Source organism: Cherax quadricarinatus, chromosome 38 (genome assembly GCF_038502225.1).
Source record: "Cherax quadricarinatus isolate ZL_2023a chromosome 38, ASM3850222v1, whole genome shotgun sequence".
NCBI lineage: Eukaryota > Metazoa > Arthropoda > Malacostraca > Decapoda > Parastacidae > Cherax > Cherax quadricarinatus.
The window spans coordinates 2503580-2525946 of record NC_091329.1 but is presented as its reverse complement, the minus strand read 5'-3'; the positions used below and the strand labels follow the sequence as shown (position 1 = coordinate 2525946).

The 22367-nt window shown below is 44.1% G+C and overlaps 1 protein-coding gene across 2 annotated transcripts in view; it reads right to left on the bottom strand.

Moving 5' to 3' along the window:
* Positions 1-22367, bottom strand: part of LOC128692988 (FERM and PDZ domain-containing protein 3) — an 838384-nt gene that overhangs the window by 784343 nt on the left and 31674 nt on the right. The window contains exon 2 of one of the 2 annotated variants that reach the window (XM_053782415.2): positions 18415-19111. In XM_053782415.2, the coding sequence (XP_053638390.1) occupies positions 18415-18488 (74 nt within the window). In that variant the 5' untranslated portion in view covers positions 18489-19111. The remainder of the gene's footprint in view (positions 1-18414; positions 19112-22367) is intronic. The other variant, XM_053782416.2, reaches the window with a different exon arrangement.

Sequence of the window (22367 nt, the reverse complement as noted above, 5' to 3'; positions counted from 1 at the left end):
AATAGCTTGAAACTATGCCTCAGGCCAATGTTGCCGTTCCACACTGAGGAATTAGGGACTGTTTTTCCGCTTTCTTGTATTAGACCAGCGCTGCTCAAGAGTTGGGTGGGATAAAATACAGACATTTCCCTCTGGATAAAATATAGATGTCTACCTTTTGTTTTAAGTGAGTCGACCATGGACCAGTTTTCTTAATATTTACAGAATTTCTTAAGTAAATTGCTAAATATATCTATATTCAGAATTTAAAGTCTTTCATTTCGTACTGATGTCTGGTAGATTTTTTATAATTTTCAAGTCACCGATGTTAGGTTCGCTAGGTCATTACTACATTATCAGTGCTTGTAGGCTGGCTGTCTTCTGACGTTTTATACTTTGCCATCATCTTTCTGGCGCTTGGCACTCACTGGTCTGCCTGGCGCGTCATTCGAGCTAGAAACTGTTCCCCTGAACTAATCTGCTTGGACTTCCTACTCATTTCTGCAATATTGCAAATTCCTGCTGTGCTGATTGCAACACTAAAGACCTAGAGCTACCAATCAACTTCCCGTGTGGTTGTTTTGCATATGTGTGTGTGTGTGTTGTACGTTTGCAGTCTTTGATATATACAGCATAATGTAGTCAAAATCTCTCCCCCTCCCTCCTTTTTTCTCTCCAATATACAACTTTTGTTGTCCTGTTCTGTGACGGAGATATCCTCATAAAAATTCCAGCGTCCCAGCTCAGGCTGACAGATTTCAACACTATGTATGAAACACCTTGTTTGATAAAATACGATAACCAAACATTGTTAGCTTTTATTCCCACACTGTAACTATCATACAGGCTAGCAGCATACTGCTCATGTTGCCAATTTTGTTAAATAAAAAAAAGCAAGCACTTCCATAAGTTCAATTATCTCCAACAATACTGTCCAGCATCCATCCAGGAAAGTACTAGTCTCGTCATAGCACAAAGTACATAATATCTGTATACTGTGAAGTATATATCTACCAGTGAATATACGCGTGAAGTTTATTTTGATCTCTATTTAGGGAGTAAAATTATTCTTGACTGGAGGTGCACAGGTGACACGCAGCCTTATTAACTTCGTGTAGCTGAGAGGTGGCTAATGGGGTTTAGGGTCTAAGTGTGAAAGGAAGTCTGATAAACGTTTAGCACTCTGATTAGAGAAAAATCTTTTGGGCTTGTGTTTACATCCAGTACACTCTTGGCTTTACTCTCCTGTGTTTCTTAATATTTCTTGTACCTTGAATATTTATTCTCCGCCTAGAATGGCTAGTTTCAGACCTGGTCGTAGAGGCGACAACTCCGCGACCATGCAACCATTAACAGGTCGTCACTCCTTACTACATTTCCACCTCAGGTCCAATACCCACACCGTCACCCTACACATATCACCCCCACACCCATCAACACCACACCATCCAATACTCACCACCACCCACCACCCCACCCCCACCATCTTGGAGCAGACACAGTAACTGGGAGAAGACAGGTGTAAATGGGCTGTCTTGCACATGTTAATGTAATTAATGACTGGAAGCTTCACTTTAACAGTTGCTGAGGAGCTAACCAAGTGCTTCTCAGGGCCGACTGTCAACAGTCTCAGCTACCCAAGTGATTGGGCGCCACAGAGGCCCCAGGGCGTCGGGCGTCGGGCGGCGGCGGCGGTAGTGGGTGCGGAAGGTGGAGGGGATGACCTTTCTCCCACACGATGGTAAGATCAGAGGTGTCGCCTACATAACACAGCACTGAACCACGGGGAGAACTAGTATGAAATACCACCACCACCACCACTACTACCCCTACCACCAAAACCATTACCACCACCACCTAACTCTACTTCTCAGCCTCACACACACTTATTTTATACCTTACCATACCTGAAGGGTACCTGAAGGATGCTTCCAGGGCCCCCGCGGCACGATCAGAGACCAGGCCTCCCAGCAGATCAAGGCCTGATCACCCAGGCTGGTACTGCTGGCCAAACGTCCAACATACGAACCACAGCCCGGCGGATCAGGAACCGATCTGAGGAGCTTATCAAGTTCTCTCTTGTAAACAGCCAGGAGTCTGTTGGTAATTCCCCTTAAACAAGAAAGGAAGGTGTTGAAATAGTCCGGGATCCCTGACATTTATCGAGTACTCTATTAGCGTACTTGTCGCGTACCTGCCTTTCACTGAAGATACCTTGCACCGTCTGCCAAGTTACCTGCTTTCACACGGAGTAATTTCAGTGTACAGGTTTCGCACCAGTTCCCGCCTACGTTCCAAGGAGAACAGTTCGAGGGACCCTCAAGCGTTCCCAGTAGTTCAGATCTTTGATTGAGTATACACAGGCAGTGAAAGTTCTCTCTAAGTTTTCCAGCTTAGCAATCTCGCCTACCTTGAAGGAAGCTGTAATTCCTGAACCACGCCTTCCTCACTCCCTTCCCACGCCTTCCTCACTCCCTTCCCACGCCTTCCTCACTCCCTATGCCTTCCTCACTCCCCATGCCTTCCTCTCACTCCACGCCCTCACTCCCCACGCATTCTTCACTCCCTTCCCACGCCTTCCTCACTCCCTTTCCACGCCTTCCCGTTTATTCCCTTTTCCACGTCTTCCCCTCATTCCTTACCCTTGCCTTCCCCTCATTCCTTTCCCCCCAGTCTTACCTTCCTTCATTACTTCCTCTCCCTTTACCCTTTCCTTTCCCTACTCTCCTTTCACCTTTACAAATACCTCCACCCCTTCCATCAGAGCCATTTAAGATGGTGCTGGCCCCTTGAGGGGAAGGTGGTGCCAGGTGGTGGAAGGAGATGCAAGGGGGAAGTGGGAGGAAGCAAGGGGAAGTGGGAGGAAGCAAGGGGAAGTGGGAGGTGCAAGATGCAAAGTGAATAGATGATTTAACAAAACTGAATATATTAGTAGTGTGCTGGTACTTTACTCTACGATAGTTACATAGTGGAACCACCCACAGTGTGCTGGTACCTTACTCTATGATAGTTACATAGTGGGAACACCCACAGTGTGCTGCTACCTTATTCTATGATAGTTACATAGTGGGAACACCCACAGTGTGCTGCTACTTTACTCTATGATAGTTACATAGTGGGAACACCCACAGTGTGCTGCTAACTTATTCTATATGATAGTTACATAGTGGGAACACCCACAGTGTGCTGCTACCTTATTCTATGATAGTTACATAGTGGGAACACCCACAGTGTGCTGCTAACTTATTCTATATGATAGTTACATAGTGGGAACACCCACAGTGTGCTGCTAACTTATTCTATATGATGGTTACATAGTGGGAACACCCACAGTGTGCTGGTACCTTATTCTATATGATAGTTACATAGTGGGAACACCCACAGTGTGCTGTTACCTTATTCTATATGATAGTTATATAGTGGTAAAATCCGCAGAATTTGATGAAATAACTTATCACAAGCCTGGTGCTCCGGGTTTTGCGATACACCGGGTTCTGTCTGTCTGTAATGTGTATACTGATGCAGACTGTGCAGGGTCGAATCCTGCTGTGGACTGAGATAAACTTTATATATATATATATATATATATATATATATATATATATATATATATATATATATATATATATATATATATATATATATATATATATATATATATAATTGAATCTTGTTTCATAAAAAGCAGTTTTGACAATATATTTCCTTTGGTTTATATAAATTAGATCCATTTATAATTAATAGAATTTGGGAAGAATTTAATAATACATTGGACAAATAATAATTTTTTAAATTTCTTATTTCTTGGGTAGAATAGTTTGTTGGTGGGTTGTATGAAAGACCTGTCTAGTTCGGCCGGCGGGCCTGCTGTCTCGCGTCAGGTGTTTCGTTGTTGTGGGATCTGATAGTGAGGTGTGGGATCTGATAGTGAGGTGTGGGCTACCCCTTTATATACCTTCCTTTGATGCTTTACTTTCATTGTTCCTTGATAATGTGAGTAGTCAGTACACAGTACACACACACTCAGTTCACGGAGTTCACTACCTTATCACAAGATAGGCGCATGGCTTCTGCCGAAAAGAAGAGGCCACGATGCTCCATGAACACGACGGAGGACTCGGATTTGGAAATGTGGGGCACAATTCTAGCGAAGAAGTTGCAAGAGGAAGTGGAAGATCCTGCTCACATTGTAGCTGATCTGACAGTTCCAACCATGGAGCCAGCGACAATGGAAACAGGGGAGGAGATAAACACCCCACCCCCTGAAAACCAAGAGGGATGGAACACTGTGGACAACAAGAAGTAGCCCCGTCCGTCCAAGGAGCAGGCAAACCAGCTCAACCGACCTGGCAAATTCAAGGTGAAGTCTTACGGGGACCACAGAACCCACTATGGCGTTGTTTCATATCTGGAATCACGACACAACCTGAAGTTCAAGATATGGTTCAACTTGAGGGGAGAACCAATATTGACTCCTCTCAACAAGGAAATGAATACCACCTTGAAGAGAGTCATGGAGACAGATCGCTCATTCACCCTGGAGGAACTGGCCTCTCGGCGTTCCAAGTCCTGTGACTTGGAACTCCGACGTGCCATTAAGAACACAGGTGACACTGCCCCGGGCATCGATAGTGTTACGTACTCCATGATTGTACGGGCTGGGCAGAGTGGATGGGAGGCCATACTAGACGTCATTAACAAGTCGTGGAGGGCCAGGACACTCCCAGCAGCTTGGAAGAAAGCTACCATCGTACCAATTCCAAAGCCCAAGGACCCAGGCAGTATGAGACCCATATCGCTGACCAGCTGCTTAGCCAAGACTACTGAGAGGATGGTGTTAATCCGCCTCCTATGGAAACTTGGACCCTCTCATCATCACATATTTGGCTTCACCAAAGGAGTGGGTACAGCAGAGTGCATAACCACTCTACTAAGCCAGATTGCTGATAGTAACAAAAAACCTAGTATCGTCGTCTACCTCGACCTTGAGAAGGCATTTGAGCTAGCCAGCCCCACAGCAATTCTGGCAATACTAGCTCGGAAGGGAATCAAAGGACGCCTCTTGGCCTGCATAGAGTCCTACCTTAGGGGCAGGCAGGTCTGTGTCAGCTTTCAGGGACACTACTCTTCTTTTAAACCCCTGGAAAACGGTACTCCACAAGGTGTGCTCAGTCCTACCCTGTTTAACATCCTTATGCAGGAAATTGTGAGCCTTCCCTTTCATAGTGGCACACAGCTCCTCAGCTATGCTGATGATCTTGCACTCGTAGTGAATGGGAAAGGCAATTTAGAACGACAGGCTCAGAGAGCTTTGGACCTAATTACGCAGTCTTATAAGGAACTAGGCCTCAAGATCTTGGCCGAGAAATCTCTTGCAATGATGTTCAAGGGACCAGATCCTGTGAATAGATTACGTATTCAGGATATAGAACTTGAGTGGACAGGCTCCTACCTGTACTTGGGAATCTACAGTGATAAAAAGCTGACCTTTCAGAAACAGGCCGAGTATGTCAGGTCACGTGCTCTACTCAGACTCAACGCCATGAGAGCCATGACGAGGCACCGTGCAGGGGCAAGCAAAGATGTACTTCGCTTGTACTATATACAAGCTATACGCTCGCTACACAAATAACCCGCACATAAAAGAGAGAAGCTTACGACGACGTTTCGGTCCGACTTGGACTATTGACTTTGTCAATGGTCCAAGTCGGACCGAAACGTTGTCGTAAGCTTCTCTCTTTTATGTGCGGGTTATTAGTGTATCGTTCCAGTCACGGTATTGTGCCTTTTTTGTTATTTATACGCTCGCTCATTGACTACAGTGCACCGGCGTTAGCTCATCTCTTCCCGCAGAGCAGGCAAAGGGTGGAGGTCGTACAAAATCAGGCGATAAGAACTATGCTTGGGGCCCCCATCTGGACCAACACAGTATGTCTCAGATCTGAGGCCCGGCTTCCTTCCTTGGCAGACAGAGTAAGATACATAAACGCCTGCAAAGTGGCCACGATTCTGCACCGGCAGCAAGGTACCCCACTAAGGAGACGGATATTAACCATGACACAAGATCCCACACTCTTCACGGACTACTCCTGGATTCGCTCGTTTGTGCTGCTGGGCGGAAGCTGCTGACTATACAACTACTCCTTGAGAAGAGTTGTGACCTTCCTGTTGCTGGGTACCATCCACCACCTCCCTGGCGCCCAGATCCAGCCGATGTTTGCATCATGCAGCTACCCATCTCTAAGCGTCTCTGCAGTCAAGACACCCTCAGCAATCATGCTGAGACAAGCATGGCACTGGCAGAGGGAGGCACATGTGCAGTGTATTCCACAGATGGTTCTGTCGACCCTGACAGGAAGAGAGCAGCAGCTGGACTGTACCACAATGGTCACACACAAGGCTGGCGACTCCCTGACCACTGCACGATCCTTCAAGCTGAGCTGGTGGCGATTTAGCAGGCATTGTCACATGCCCTACGACATCGACTCCGACCTGTCATACATGTTGATTCCACCTCTGCAATCAATGCCCTCTCCTATCTTCAACCACAGGACAATGTTCACCTCATCACATCGATCCTGAGCATAATGACAGCCTTAGAAGTTCAGGGTAACAGATCGACATTGAACTGGATCCCCAGCCATGCTGGCATCCGGGGAAATGAGGCGGCAGATGATGCAGCCAAGGCAGGAACAGATTATCCACATGTTGGGATTACTGTCCCAATCAGCCTACGACAGACCAAACTGGTGGCTGCCAGAGCCATGAAACTTATGGGGGAGGTCTTAGGTGATACCCCATCTCAACAGTGGTACCGAGCAGCGACTCAGGGAGAACCCCCTCCATATGATAGAAGCTGGTCCAGAGCGCAGTGTACCGCCATCCATCGGCTTCGTTTGGGCTTTCCCACAGCCAAGATGATGGTAGACAAGGCTGAGGAGGAGATGTGCCAGTACTGTCAGCACGTTGTCCAGCGGCCCCTAGCCCACTATCTTCTGGAGTGCGAAGTTACTGAGACGCTCCGCAGGCAACTAGGAGTGATATTCCCTCCCGAAGAGGACCCAGAGATGACTGCGGCCACACTAGTGTACCATGGGGTCAACGAACCAGACAAGCTGTTACCTGTGATAACGACATATCCTCCTCCTCGCTAGTGTCCATAGTTAGGAGTACATATGGTGTTGTCGCTTATGAGATGCAGAAGTTGAACTGACCAGAAGAGTGCTTGAGCAGCATATGTCGCATCATTGTAGAAACCTTTCTCCATTGGGAGCCAGAGACGGGTCATCGCAAGATTGAGACCCGTGCCAGGACTACGGTCTTGGCGAACATTATACATACATACATACTTTCATTGTTCCTTGATAATGTGAGTAGTCGCGAAAGCGCTTGGAACTTCTCTATTCTTTCACAGTGGTTGTTTTGCATAATATATATATATATATATATATATATATATATATATATATATATATATATATATATATATATATATATATATAAATGGGGAAGTGGAACAGAATTCTTCCTCCGTAAGCTATGCGTGTTGTAAGAGGCGACTAAAATGCCAGGAGCAAGGGGCTAGTAACCTCTTCTCCTGTATAAATTACTAATTTTGAATTATTATTATTATAATCAAGGGGAAGCGCTAAACCCGTAGGATTATGCAGCAATTGTGTGTACTAATTTTGAAGAGAAACTTTTGTTTTTCTTTTTACTAATTTTGAAGAGAAACTTTTGTTTTTCTTTTTGGGCCACCCTGCCTCCCTCATACATGACCTTACACAGGTAATGACACGGGGACAGGAAATGGGTCTCGTCCTGAATCCATCCAAATGTGAAATCATCTGTCAGTCAGTCAACAAGTGATAAATGCAGTGAGATCAAAACTACCAGGAGCAGCAGTCATTGCCCCCACAAATAGTGTCTTGCTAGGAGCACCTCTGGGAAGCAATGCCATTGACACAATTCTCAGGAAGAAATTGGAAGAGTTAAGGAGAATGGAACAACGAATAGGCAATCTGGACACCCACGATGCCTTGTACCTTCTCACAAAGTGCTTGAGTCTGCCCAGGTTGACATATTTCCTAAGATGTGCACCTTCATATGATAACCCTATACTGCACGAATATGACAGTATTCTGAGGCAGATTTTTACGAAAGTACTTAACCTTACTTTAGAAGACGGGCAGTGGAACCAAGCTACACTTCCAGTCAGACTAGGAGGCATTGGTGTCCGCAAGTCATCACAGATTGCGTTACCTGCTTTTCTGTCCTCGTGTATTGCATCCAGAGAGCTTGTAGCAGCGATTCTCCCTGAACATCTTAGGGACAAGATTGGAGTCCAGGACCAAAAATTCATTGACGGAGCAATGATCTGGGATAATCTAACGGGCTCAGAAACCAGACCTGCTCCCCCCAACAACTACAAACAATCGCACTGGGATGGTCCAATAGTGGAAAATATAGCCTCAACAATGCTTCAGAGTGTGTCAGGGAAGGATAGAGCCCGCCTCCTGGCAGTGAGAGCCCCTCATGCTGGGGACTTTCTGTTGGCTGTTCCCAACTCCAGCCTTGGCACACACCTCGACCCACAGACCATCCGCATCGGTGTTGCCCTTCGACTTGCCGCCCCTATTCTCGCCGAACACAGGTGTATTTGTGGCAGTGAAGCAGCAGACCGATTCGGGTACCATGGTCTTGTGTGCCGTAAATCCGAGGGAAAGATTGCAAGACATGAGGAGGTTAACATTATCAAGAGGAGCCTCACAACAGCTGGATGCCCAGCAGTAAGGGAGCCACCCCAACTATGCAGATCTGATGGCAGCCAGAAGCGTCCAGATGGTATCACCCTTCAAGCCTGGACAGATGGGAAGCAGGTGGTGTGGGACTATACATGTGCATCTACCTTGGCTGATACCTATCTCCAATACACCAGGGAGGAAGGAGGGGCAGCTGCCAGCTTCAGGGAGTCCCAAAAGTCTAAAAATATGGAGAACTTGCCCATCATTATATGTTTGTTCCCATAGGCTCTGAGACCCTTGGCACATGGGAAAAGAGTGCATCTAAATTCCTTAAGGAGCTGGGAAAAAGACTCATCAGGGTAACTAGGGATCCCAAGGCAGCTAGTTTTCTGTTCCAGCGGCTCAGTGCGGCTGTTCAAAGGGGTAATGCCTGCTGTATTTTGGGCACACGCCCCAGCTCTGAGGAGCTGGATGAGATTTTCGCCTTATAATCGGTGATACACACGTAACAACATATACCTTATATGCCACCTTTATATCAACAATGTACCTCTTAAATCTTCTGTACCATATTATGTAATAAAATATTCCTATTGGTAAAAAAAATATATATTAAAAGATGGGGTGGTAGGGAAAGTGGAATATTCAAACGGCTTCAGGAAGAAATCCAAATATTCTTCCTTGAAGCCTTTTTATCCACTTCTCCGAGGCTGTGGGTCCCACAATTTACACCAGAGGTGGACCCCATCATATATATATATATATATATATATATATATATATATATATATATATATATATATATATATATATATATATATATATATATATATATATATATATATATTATCATTATTCTTTTCATACAAGGTCCGGAGAACGGAAGATAATCAGGTTTAAGTGTACTGCGACTCCAACTCCTTAAATCAAGAGCTCTTCACCAGCATCGAAGCACCTTCATTTAAATGTGTTTACAGTGTAAAAGAAATCTGTATTTGCAAGAATACAAAAAAGGTGTAAATGATGTAATATTTTAACACTGTAGGAAAAAAACTATCAAACTTCACCAGTGATACTTGTTGAAGCTGTGTGTCTGTGTGTCTGTAAGTGTGTCTGTGTGTCTTCAAGTGTGTCTGTAAGTGTGTCTAAGTGTGTCTGTGTGTCTTCAAGTGTGTCTGTAAGTGTGTATGTGTGTCTTCAAGTGTGTCTGTGTGTATGTGTGTCTTCAAGTGTGTCTTCAATTGTGTCTGTGTCTTCAAGTGTGTCTGTAAGTGTGTCAAGTGTGTCTGTAGGTGTGTCTTCAAGTGTGTATAAGTGTGTCTTCAAGTGTGTCTGTGTGTCTTTAAGTGTGTCTGTGTGTCTGTAAGTGTGTCTTCAAGTGTGTCTGTAAGTGTGTCTTCAAGTGTCTGTAAGTGTGTCTGTAAGTGTGTCTTCTAGTGTGTCTGTAAGTGTATCTTCAAGTGTGTCTGTGTCTGTAAGTGTGTCTTCAAGTGTGTCTGTAAGTGTGTTTTCAAGTGTCTGTAAGTGTGTCTAAGTGTGTTTTCAAGTGTCTGTAAGTGTGTCTGTAAGTGTGTCTTCAAGTGTGTCTGTAAGTGTCTGTGTGTCTTCAAGTGTGTCTGTAAGTGTCTGTGTGTCTTCAAGTGTGTCTAAGTGTGTCTTCAAGTGTGTCTGTAAGTGTGTCTTCAAGTGTCTGTAAGTGTGTCTTCTAGTGTGTCTGTGTGTCTTCAAGTGTGTCTGTGTCTGTCAGTGTGTCTTCAAGTGTGTCTGTGTGTCTTCAAGTGTGTCTGTAAGTGTGTCTTCATGTGTGTCTGTAAGTGTGTCTTCAAGTGTCTGTGTGTCTTCAAGTGTGTCTGTGTGTCTTCAAGTGAGTCTGTAAGTGTGTCTGTAAGTGTGTCTTCAAGTGTGTCTTCAAGTGTGTCTGTAAGTGTGTCTTCAAGTGTGTCTGTAAGTGTGTCTTCAAGTGTGTCTGTAAGTGTGTCTTCAAGTGTGTCTGTGTGTCTTCAAGTGTGTCTAAGTGTGTCTTCAAGTGTGTCTAAGTGTGTCTTCAAGTGTGTCTGTGTGTCTGTGTGTCTTCAAGTGTGTCTGTGTGTCTGTAAGTGTGTCTTCAAGTGTGTCTGTGTGTCTTCAAGTGTGTGTGTCTGTAAGTGTGTCTTCAAGTGTGTCTTCAAGTGTGTCTGTAAGTGTGTCTTCAAGTGTGTCTGTGTGTCCGTAAGTGTGTCTTCAAGTGTGTCTGTAAGTGTGTCTTCAAGTGTGTCTGTATGTGTGTCTTCAAGTGTGTCTGTAAGTCTGTCTTCAAGTGTGTCTGTAAGTGTGTCTTCAAGTGTGTCTTCAAGTGTGTCTGTAAGTGTGTCTTCAAGTGTGTCTTCAAGTGTGTCTGTAAGTGTGTCTTCAAGTGTGTCTGTAAGTGTGTCTGTGTGTCTTCAAGTGTGTCTTCAAGTGTGTCTTCAAGTGTGTCTGTAAGTGTGTCTTCAAGTGTGTCTTCAAGTGTGTCTGTAAATGTGTCTGTGTGTCTGTAAGTGTGTCTTCAAGTGTGTCTGTGTGTCTTCAAGTGTCTGTAAGTGTGTCTTCAAGTGTGTCTGTAAGTGTGTCTGTAAGTGTGTCTGTAAATGTGTCTGTAAGTGTGTCTTCAAGTGTGTCTGTAAGTGTGTCTTCAAGTGTGTCTGTAAGTGTGTCTGTGTGTCTTCAAGTGTGTCTGTGTGTCTTCAAGTGTGTCTGTGTGTCTGTAAGTGTGTCTTCAAGTGTGTCTTCAAGTATGTCTGTAAGTGTGTCTTCAAGTGTGTCTGTGTGTCTTCAAGTGTGTCTGTAAGTGTGTCTTCAAGTGTGTCTTCAAGTGTGTCTGTAAGTGTGTCTTCAAGTGTGTCTGTAAGTGTGTCTTCAAGTGTGTCTGTAAGTGTGTCTTCAAGTGTGTCTGTAAGTGTGTCTGTAAGTGTGTCTGTAAGTGTGTCTGTAAGTGTGTCTGTGTGTCTTCAAGTGTGTCTTCAAGTGTGTCTTCAAGTGTGTCTTCAACTCAACCCCCCACTGTGTTATCACTTTACCCCCTTAACCCCCCCCCCGTCACACACACTTTACCTTGGCTTTATATTAATTCGACTTAACCTATTTTTGCACAGTCCTAATCACCATCGTCCACACACACACATACTCTACTTAACGTTCCTGGATACCTCTCCTTAAATAATATTGTCCAATAATCACCTCTGTTATGTCCAAAGATCCCTCTACTCAATATTGTCCAGAGATCTTTCTATTCTGTGCCTAAGACTCCTCTTCCCTAACTTAGTCACAGGTCCTTCTACTGTATTTTCTCCCAAAAAGCACTTGAAGGACTCCAGTGAGTCCTACTTTGTTTTTATCTTCAAGATCCCACATATACGATTTGTGCAACGATATTTCAAATGCGATTTAAATTTGTCTAAACCTGTCTTCGCGTTATTTCCAAGCCTCATCCCCCACAATGTCGTGTCTTCTAACCTCATTCCATGTTATCTTCTCGTAACATCACCTCTTAGCATCTGTCCTAACCTCATTCCAGTGTCTTCCTGTAACATCATCCCATAGTATCTGTCCTAACCTCATCCTACAGTGTCTAGTGTTAGCCTCATCCCACAGTGTTTTGTCCTGCCCACAGTGTCTAGTGTTGGCCTCATCCCACTGTGTGGTGAGCTCAGTCGACTGCACAGGGCTTGTGTCAACAAATTCGGTGAACACAGTAAACTGGAGGTAATTAATTGCGGGCTGGAGGCCAGCCTAGAACAATGAGTAGCGGCCTCGCAGCAGCACTTTAAACTCTCATTTACATGGAAATGTCGCTACACAATTTTGTGGCAGCCATGACGAGGTGCTGGTGGCAGCAGGACCCCTACCACTACCAGGACAGCAGCCAATACCACTACCACCACCAGGACAGCAGCCAATACCACTACCAGGACAGCAGCCAACACCACTACCACCACCACCAGGACAGTAGCAGCAGCAGCCAATACACTACCATACCACTACCACCACCAGGACAGCAGCAGCAATACCACTACCACCACCAGGACAGCAGCCAATACCACTACCACCACCAGGACAGCAGCCAATACCACTACCAGGACAGCAGCCAACACCACTACCACCACCAGAACAGCAGCCAACACCATTACCACCACCAGGACAGCAGCCAATACCACTACCACCACCAAGACAGCAGCCAACACCACTACCACCACCAGAACAGCAGCCAACACCATTACCACCACCAGGACAGCAGCCAACACCACTACCACCACCAGAACAGCAGCCAACACCATTACCACCACCAGTACAGCAGCCAACACCACTACCACACCAGCCATTGGGGAAAGGACCCCAATGGAAATAAGTCACTCTGTCTGACTTTTTCGATTAGCCTAGGTTCTCTACACATATGCTGCTATGTATGATAATCTATGTAACTGTATTGTGTATACCTGAATAAACTTACTTGCCAACACCACCAGCATAACTGCATGATTTATATCAGTACCGACAACTGATGAATTAGACACATGTATAACACCTGGCTATCTTTATTTTATCTACGTTTCCCATTCGGTAGTTTCATCAACACAACTGTAAGCTGAAGACCGTAGAATTATATCCAGAAGACAGTAGAAGACGAGACAATCAGTCGCTCGGCCTAGGAACAGGTGATGAGCTCCGCAGCGATGAAGAATCTGAAGCACAGACAGGAAGACTGGCGCTTATATAATGGAAACAGATAAGGTGCAGCAGATGAAGGTACTGTCACTGGTAGGCGAAATTTCCCAGTAGGAGTAGGTCATGCCCAAGAGTTGTGCCAGAGGTACCAAGAGAGAGAGGGAGACAGAGTGAGAGAGAGAAAGTGAGAGAGAGAGAGAGAGAGAGAGAGAGAGAGAGAGAGAGAGAGAGAGAGAGAGAGAGAGACAGACAGAGGCACCAGTCACTGGATGAATCCAAAGTCAGCTGTGTGGTAGCACTGAACATTGCTGGTGCTTTCGACCGGGTGTGGCACCAGGGCCTCTTAGCAAAACTTCAAGCACTGGGAATTGCAGGTTCTACGCTATGTCTCCTCAGTGATTACCTACATGGTAGATCTCTATATGTAGTTCTCAATGGAACGAAATCGGCAAGACATCCTACTGGGCAAGTGTTCCACAAGGAAGCGTGCTGGGACCATTGTTATGGAATGTCTACTTCAATGACCTTCTCATCTCATCCCAGAATCACATGCATATGCAGACGACTGTACACTGACATTCACTTATCCAAGAGAAGAAATGCCAGCTGCTCTAAGCTACATCAATCACCAGCTGAGAGCTATATCAGCTTGGGGAAATAGATGGCAAGTAACATTTGCACCTGAGAAAACGCAAATGATGATCGTCTCTAGGCACCATGATGGTAATGCTGGTGCAGTAGTAAGGATGAATGGGAGGGTGTTGGCACCTGGAGAAGAAGTTGATATCCTTGGGGTGAAATCTGACTCCAAACTAACCATGAAGAACCATGTTGTAAATCTTGCAAACAAGGCAGCCAGGAAGCTTACAACACTTCGCCGTATCTCGCATCTGTTTGACAGTAGGGGATGCAAGATTCTGTACGAGGCACAAGTACGTTCACACCTTGAGTATGCTCCAATATTCTTGGTTTGCCTGCCCCCCCCCCCTCTCATCTGCGACTGCTTGACAGAGTAGAGAACAGAGCAAGACGTCTCATCTCTCGCCTGGATCCATCCTGGATAGATCTGTCATTTCAGCAGAGCCTTCAACATAGGACGGATGTGGGTGGCCTTACTGTCATGTACAAGGCCAATATTGTCAAAGTACCACACTTGGCTCCACTTCGAGGACAGCGTGAAACAAGCTTTTATGCCACAAGACGGGCAGAAAGCAGCAACTTCACTCTGGCTGTACCCTTCTCCAGAACATCACTCCATCTGAGATCATATATACCCAGGATGACTCGAGTATGGAACACATTCGTACAGCATAATGATGTCAACGAGATAAAGTCAGTTGATCAAATGAAAATGCTGGCCCACAGATGGCTCCAACTTCATCCTGTTCCCTACTTGTATGTCTCATAACAATAAAAATGCTTTCAAATGAGCTGATGTAGGTAACAGCTCTTAGCTTGCCAATAAAGTTAGGAATCCTTAACCTGTAAATAGCTTGTCAATAAAGCTAGGGATTCTTAACCTTGTCAAACCCTGTGTAAAAGAGAGGGATAGGGAGGGAGGGAGGGAGAGAGAGAGAGAGAGAGAGAGAGAGAGAGAGAGAGAGAGAGAGAGAGAGAGAGAGAGAGAGAGAGAGAGAGAGAGAGAGAGAGAATTACTTCCATTAGCGACAGTCAATAATAAGGTGATTATCGAACATTTCTGAGATAAAACGCTTTTACTACCCACGTCAATAAGAATTATAATTTGGCCATTTTATTTGATTTTCTTTAGTTATTTACTAAACCCTGAAGTTGCAAACTTAAACACCTCGTCTTTATTTCTGGCTTAAGCTGGCTCTCGTGGCTTAATCTTGATTTAACTAAGGGTCTGGTTCGTTGTTTAACGACACTTACACGCTCGTTTAAGACAGTTTTGATTTTACAAGTGTAAACGACATTTTAAAAACTTTCTTCCAACATACTTCACACATTTTAACGAGACTTCACCGCACAATATAACACTTAACACATATTGTAACGTTATAATGTGACTTCACACACGGTACAACGTGACTTCCTCACACGGTACGTGACTTCACTACACAGTATAACGTGACTTCACACGATATAACGTGATTTAACAGTATAACACCTCATTACAGTATAACGAAGACTTCACACGGTATAACGATACTTCACACGGTATAACGCCACACAGTGTAACACTTCACACGGTATAACGCCACACAGTGTAACACTTCACACGGTATAACGCCACACAGTGTAACACTTCACACAGTGTAACGACACTTCGCCCAGTATGACACTTCACACAATATAACGGCACTTCGCACTATATAACATCACACGGTATAACGACACCACACGATATAATTCGCCACACATTTTAATGAAGACTTTGCATAAAACACTAATACGTCGCTGTTTATCCTGGTAAAAACAAAGGCCACAGTAACGCTACATTGTTTAACATTACCTGGTAATTCCTAGGAATAAAATTAGGCACTCAATGTTTACTCTCAATAAACACGGAAATAAATACAGATTTAGAATAGTTTTGAACGCTGTTATGTATTTGTAGCTACGTAATTATTTAAATTATTTAACTGATGAAAAATATACAGCCCTGTTGTTGATCAGGTCCTGAGCCGCCCGGAGGCCTGGTCTGGGAGCGGGCCGTGGGAGCCCTGACCCCTGGAACACACTCCAGGTAGACTGGAGAATGGTTTACCTTTGAGTTTCAGTGTTTCTGGAATTATTGAAGGTTCAAAACCTTCAATAAACCCAGACCTTCCAAGACCTACATTAAATCCAGACCTTCACAAGGTCAAGACCTACAATAAACCCAGACCTTCCAAGACCTACAATAAACCCAGACCTTCCAAGACCTACAATAACCCCAGACCTTCCAAGACCTACAATAAACCCAGACCTTCCAAGACCTACAATAAACCCAGACCTTCCAAGACCTACAATAAACCCAGACCTTCCAAGACCTACAATAAACCCAGACCTTCCAAGACCTACAATAACCCCAGACCTTCCAAGACCTACAATAAACCCAGACCTTCCAAGACATACAATAACCCCAGACCTTCCAAGACCTACAATAACCCCAGACCTTCCAAGACATACAATAAACCCAGACCTTCCAAGACCAACAATAACCCCAGGCCTTCCAAGACCTACAATAACCCCAGACCTTCCAAGACCTACAATAACCCCAGACCTTCCAAGACCTACAATAAACCCAGACCTTCCAAGACCTACAATAAATCCAGACCTTCCAAGACCTACAATAACCCCAGACCTTCCAAGACCTACAATAACCCAGACCTTCCAAGACCTACAATAACCCAGACCTTCCAAGACCTACAATAACCCCAGACCTTCCAAGACCTACAATAAACCCAGACCTTCCAAGATATACAATAACCCCAGACCTTCCAAGACCTACAATAATCCCAGACCTTCCAAGACCTACAATAAACCCAGACCTTCCAAGACCTACAATATTCCCAGATCTTCCAAGACCTACAATAAACCCAGACCTTCCAAGACCTACAATAATCCCAGACCTTCCAAGACCTACAATAAACCCAGACCTTCCAAGACCTACAATAAACCCAGACCTTCCAAGACATACAATAACCCCAGACCTTCCAAGACATACAATAAACCCAGACCTTCCAAGACATACAATAAACCCAGACCTTCCAAGACCTACAATAACCCCAGACCTTCCAAGACCTACAATAACCCCAGACCTTCCAAGACCTACAATAACCCCAGACCTTCCAAGACCTACAATAACCCCAGACTTTCCAAGACATGCAATAAACCCAGACCTTCCAAGACCTACAATAACCCCAGACCTTCCAAGACCTACAATAACCCCAGACCTTCCAAGACATACAATAACCCCAGACCTTCCAAGACATACAATAACCCCAGACCTTCCAAGACATACAATAACCCCAGACCTTCCAAAACATACAATAACCCCAGACCTTCCAAGACCTACAATAACCCCAGACCTTCCAAGACATACAATAAACCCAGACCTTTCAAGACCTATAATAACCCCAGACCTTCACAAGGCCTAGACCTTTACACTCAAAAAAGCTTGAGGGTCAAGTAAGAGGGGAGGGGGTGAGAGGGGTCACGAGACACGTTACATACACACACACACACACACACACACACACACACACACACACACACACACACACACACACACACACACACACACACAGTGCCACCTTCAATGCCATGTCATGTAAATATTTAGCAGGTGCTGGCGTCAGCGCCACCAGTGGTGTCACACAGTAAATATACCACCTGTCAAACTGGCACAGAAATACACAGTTACACATACACAGAATGACACAAGCAGTGACTACCTGACTGACAGAGCAGCATACACACAGACGAGCGCATGTGAAAGAGAGAAAGAGAGAAAGAGAGAGAGAGAGAGAGAGAGAGAGAGAGAGAGAGAGAGAGAGAGAAAGAGAGAAAGAGAGAGAGAGAGAGAGAGAGAGAGAGAGACGGTATAGGTAATTACATAGCTAGTGCCATCAGTTGGCGCTAATGTAATTCAACACTTTGATATGAAACAAACAAAAGAGAATTACAAAGACTATTCTACAACAAACAACTTTTTTAATTAACATCGTCAAATTAACGAAGTTTACATTGAGTGCGTTAATACGTGCAATAGAGAAATCTGCATAAAATAATAACTTTTTCCTGTGATGTGTCATGACTGTAAATACTGTTACTGACGGCTGGACAGTGAGTGTGGGGGAGGGGAGGGGGAGGGGGGAGGGGGGGGAGGGGGGGGGGGGAGAGGGGGGAGGGGGGGAGGGGGAGGGGAGAGAGAGAGAGAGAGAGAGAGAGAGAGAGAGAGAGAGAGAGAGAGAGAGAGAGAGAGAGACAAAATAATAATAATAATTAATAATATAATAAATTGTAAAACAAACTTAACGTTAGAATACAGAGAAGTACTGACCTGTTGGTAGGTATACACCTGAGCAGGTCACAGCAATCAGTGGTAAGACGACTCCTGAGCCACACCCGCTCCATCCTCAGACTTGCTTCATCTCATTCCTCTTACCAACTCCAGAAATCTAAGACTGCAGTCACACATCAAAGCGGCACACGCTTAACAAACACACTGTTTTCTTTTTTTTCCGGCTGTACAATTGAGTCTGAGGACTGACCACTGTTGCTGGTATAAAACTTATCCACTGCACTAGGGTCATTATGGCTGCATGTTACCTGTACGCTACCAGTCAAAGATACTCTTAATCCCTTCAAGGCAGATCAAATCCTCATTGTATATACACGCACACACTACTCCGCACATACCCTTGTTGGGTTGTGCCAGGCAGTGCCCTTTTACACTACTCTGCACTACACTCACCACCTCCAACACTATCATGGAATGGTCTTATTTTCAACACACACAATACATACCAGATGGTTTCCGTGTTATTAGAAACTCATAATATTTCCAGAGAGCTTACGAGTCCCTCACTGTAAGGCACTTTTTGTCACAAAGTCATCACCGTATTTACTTTTTTTTCAGTTTCAATTTAGTTTCTGAGCAACCTATTGTAAAATTCTAGAGCGCCTCAGTTGTAGGGTGAGAGATATAGTACTCTTCTCATCTATTTTATATTCTTCAGTTTGGTTCAATGTTTCACCTACAAGTTAAACTTTATAAGTGAAAAAAACAGCTTAATGTTATTTTACATTGTAGGAATATTCAAAGTTACCAACACGGTGGCTCTTAATAGGAATAACTTGGATTATGAATTTACAGGAGTGAATTTCTGAGTTGTCAGTCAAAAAAAAATCTAATTTTTCGTGGCTACTAGGATTACCTCCAGCGTTAGGAAATTAACCACCGGTGCTACAAAATTAACCACAATGTACCAGAAAATTAATCATTAGCACAAGAAAATTAATCGCCACTGCAGCAAAATTAACGACCAGCACTACGAAATTACCCACCAACGCTACAGAATTAACCTTTAGCGATATGAAATTAAACCTTAGCACTGGGAATTTAACCTACAGGTAAAGAACGTTAACCTTCAGCTGTGCGAGATTTAAAGCTCGACAAAAGTGACCTCCAGCACATCAAAATTTACAACACAATGAGAGTACCTCCCAGTACTGTAAATGAGAATCTTCACCACTATTAATTAATATACAGTATTATAACTCAGACTGCACCACTAATAAGCACAATCAACACTACAACTTCCAACACATGTTACTACTCACCTTCTCCAGCAACTGTAACTACATCTTCAGAGAGCATTAAACTACAATTCTCGACGCCACTTGCTAAATGCAATACCTCTTAAGTAACAACTAACCCAAAAACTGTGGGTTACCTGTCGTTCCAGCTGCGGTATTGTGATTTTTATTCTCTACCTATATTCTTCCGTCTGCAAGTATTTTATCCTCATTTTTCTCCTTTCGCTTGAAGATAATGACTGCCGCCATCACTGCCTGTGTTTCAGCCAACACAACTTCCACCAGCTTCTGTCCTGGTTACCATTGGCTCCAATACTACAAGCATAACTGTCAAACACAATTTTTTCTTACTGAACCTCCAATTCTGTAATGCATAATTTGAGTCTTTTAAAGTGTCTAGATTAATAATCCAGTGGATGCCACTCTGTCACCAGTGAGATTTGGGTGAGGGTAGGACGAGCTTGCTAAGACTTCAGAATGTTGGGGTTGCACCACCAGAGATCCTGAAAATGATCCACTGCAACTGCAGCGGTGATGAGATCTTCTTACCTCTGAGATGTGGAGCTGCTCATCTTTCCTGATCTGAGTTTTTAAATGTGGAGGACTTGACACTTGTTTAAATCATTTGACAAAGGACAATGTAAATGATGCAGAGGAAGCTTATGATGATGATGATGGTGAGGGAAATGACAATGTAGAGGATTTAGTTCATTACCATCTTAACTTATCAGTTTAGTATTAGGGGGAAACGCTGAAGTTATTGGACATGGATGGTTCATAGTATAATGGTAATGAACCACAATTCCCTGTTTACAAATGAATAACAGTTCCTGTTGATCATATTACATTACCCATTTGAGTGACATCTGTAGGTACATGGTGAAATGTTTGGCTGATGTTCTGAGAATCTGACCAAAAAAATATATGTATCCTTCAGGAAACTAAAAATGATGTCTAGTTATCTTTCCTTCCTCTGCCTCAGATACAAGAGGTTGGGAAGGTGAGCATCTCAATGTCTATAACCCCTTTATGGTAAAGATGTGCGCCAACTTGCATATTTGTTTTATATGGAATCATCCTAACAGTATCACGATCATTACAAAAAGTGACTTTCTGAACCTAAAAAAAAGTTAGCAATAAATCTGATTAAAATACTCAATATTCATTCCTATATACCGAATGCCTTTCAGTATTCGTGAATGATCGGCGACCATCTTAACGGCCATCTTGAATTCCTCAAATTCCTCAGATGAGTGAAAGGGTCGCGCCCACTTGATTCAATCTAGACACCCTGGAAATTCAATTTCACTTAAGAACAGTTATGCTTCTAAAATTCTAGGTTTCTCCATATTTCCATTAGATTACAATAGCTTTTACCACTGACAAAATATCTTCTGCCTGTCTTTCCTACCGACCATGAATTCAACAGAATTTCCTCAAGAAGGAAATACCTAACATGGGCCAACAGGACTGCTGCGGTGTTATGTTCTTCTTAAGAAATTATATATTCCCACAGCCTCTCCCACTGCCACTCGCTTTGTTTTCCAAACCCTCTCATGTTCCACGACTTTCTCCATCATACTTCAAGTTGATTCCCTGACGTAGTCTCTTGCCCACCACTGTTACCACCTCATACCTCCAATCGTTACCATACCCTTCTATCTTTCCTATCACCATTAGCGCCCCATACATACTTGAATTCACCCAATATCGTCTCATACATCTTACCTACCACTGGACAGGCACCTAAAATCAGTACCTGACTAACCGGGCTGTGGTTCGTACGTCAGCTTGCGTGCGGTCAACAGTAACAGCCTGGTTGATCAGACCCTGATCCACCATGAGGTCTGATCTCAGACCGGGCCGCGGGGGCGTTGACCCCCGAAACCCTCTCCAGGTAAACTCCAGGTATCATGATTGTCACTCCTTACCTTCTTTCTCTTAATACCATTTATTCTGTAAATCCTCCCATACATTACTTACACCTCTCTCCCCTACACCACCTGACGGGACCCCCCTGTGGAGAGAAAGGACTCTCTCAGGACCCCTGATACTGTCATCCCCCCCCTCCCATACTACCCAACCCCGACACCTCTGGTATCGATCATGCTGAGAGATTCCTCCCAGAAGGGTAGTAGCTACGTTTGCTTCGTTGGTGTTGACCTCATACACCTAGTTGCTTCTCCTTCTCCATTTCCCACTAACCTTTCCCTCTTCCCTCCTCTCTTCTTCCTTCTCCTGAAAAAAGAGCTCTTTTTCTCTTGTTCCCCATTGTATCAGCTCACACAAGCCCACATGCTGCTACTCACTGCGAGCTTTTTAACATCACTCTTTATACATACACCACAAACACACATGTATACTACAAACATACAATACTGACAAGATGAAGAATTAGAAACATGTGCAACATCTGGGTATCTTTACTGTAGACGTTTCTCCATCCAGTGGCTTTATCAATACAAATTCAAGGATAAAATTGGAAGACAGTAGAACTATATACAAAATATAAGGCAATCAGTCCCTCAGCCTTGGAAAACTGAGGGACTGTTTCAAATAAGAAACACTAACGATTCCAGCCACAAAAACGAAGTTCCTATACAAGAAAATGTCCACTAACACAGACAAACAAATAATCAGCTTCGAGTAGTCGTTAATATTGAAAGAAGTAATTTAGGCGATATAATTCTCGAT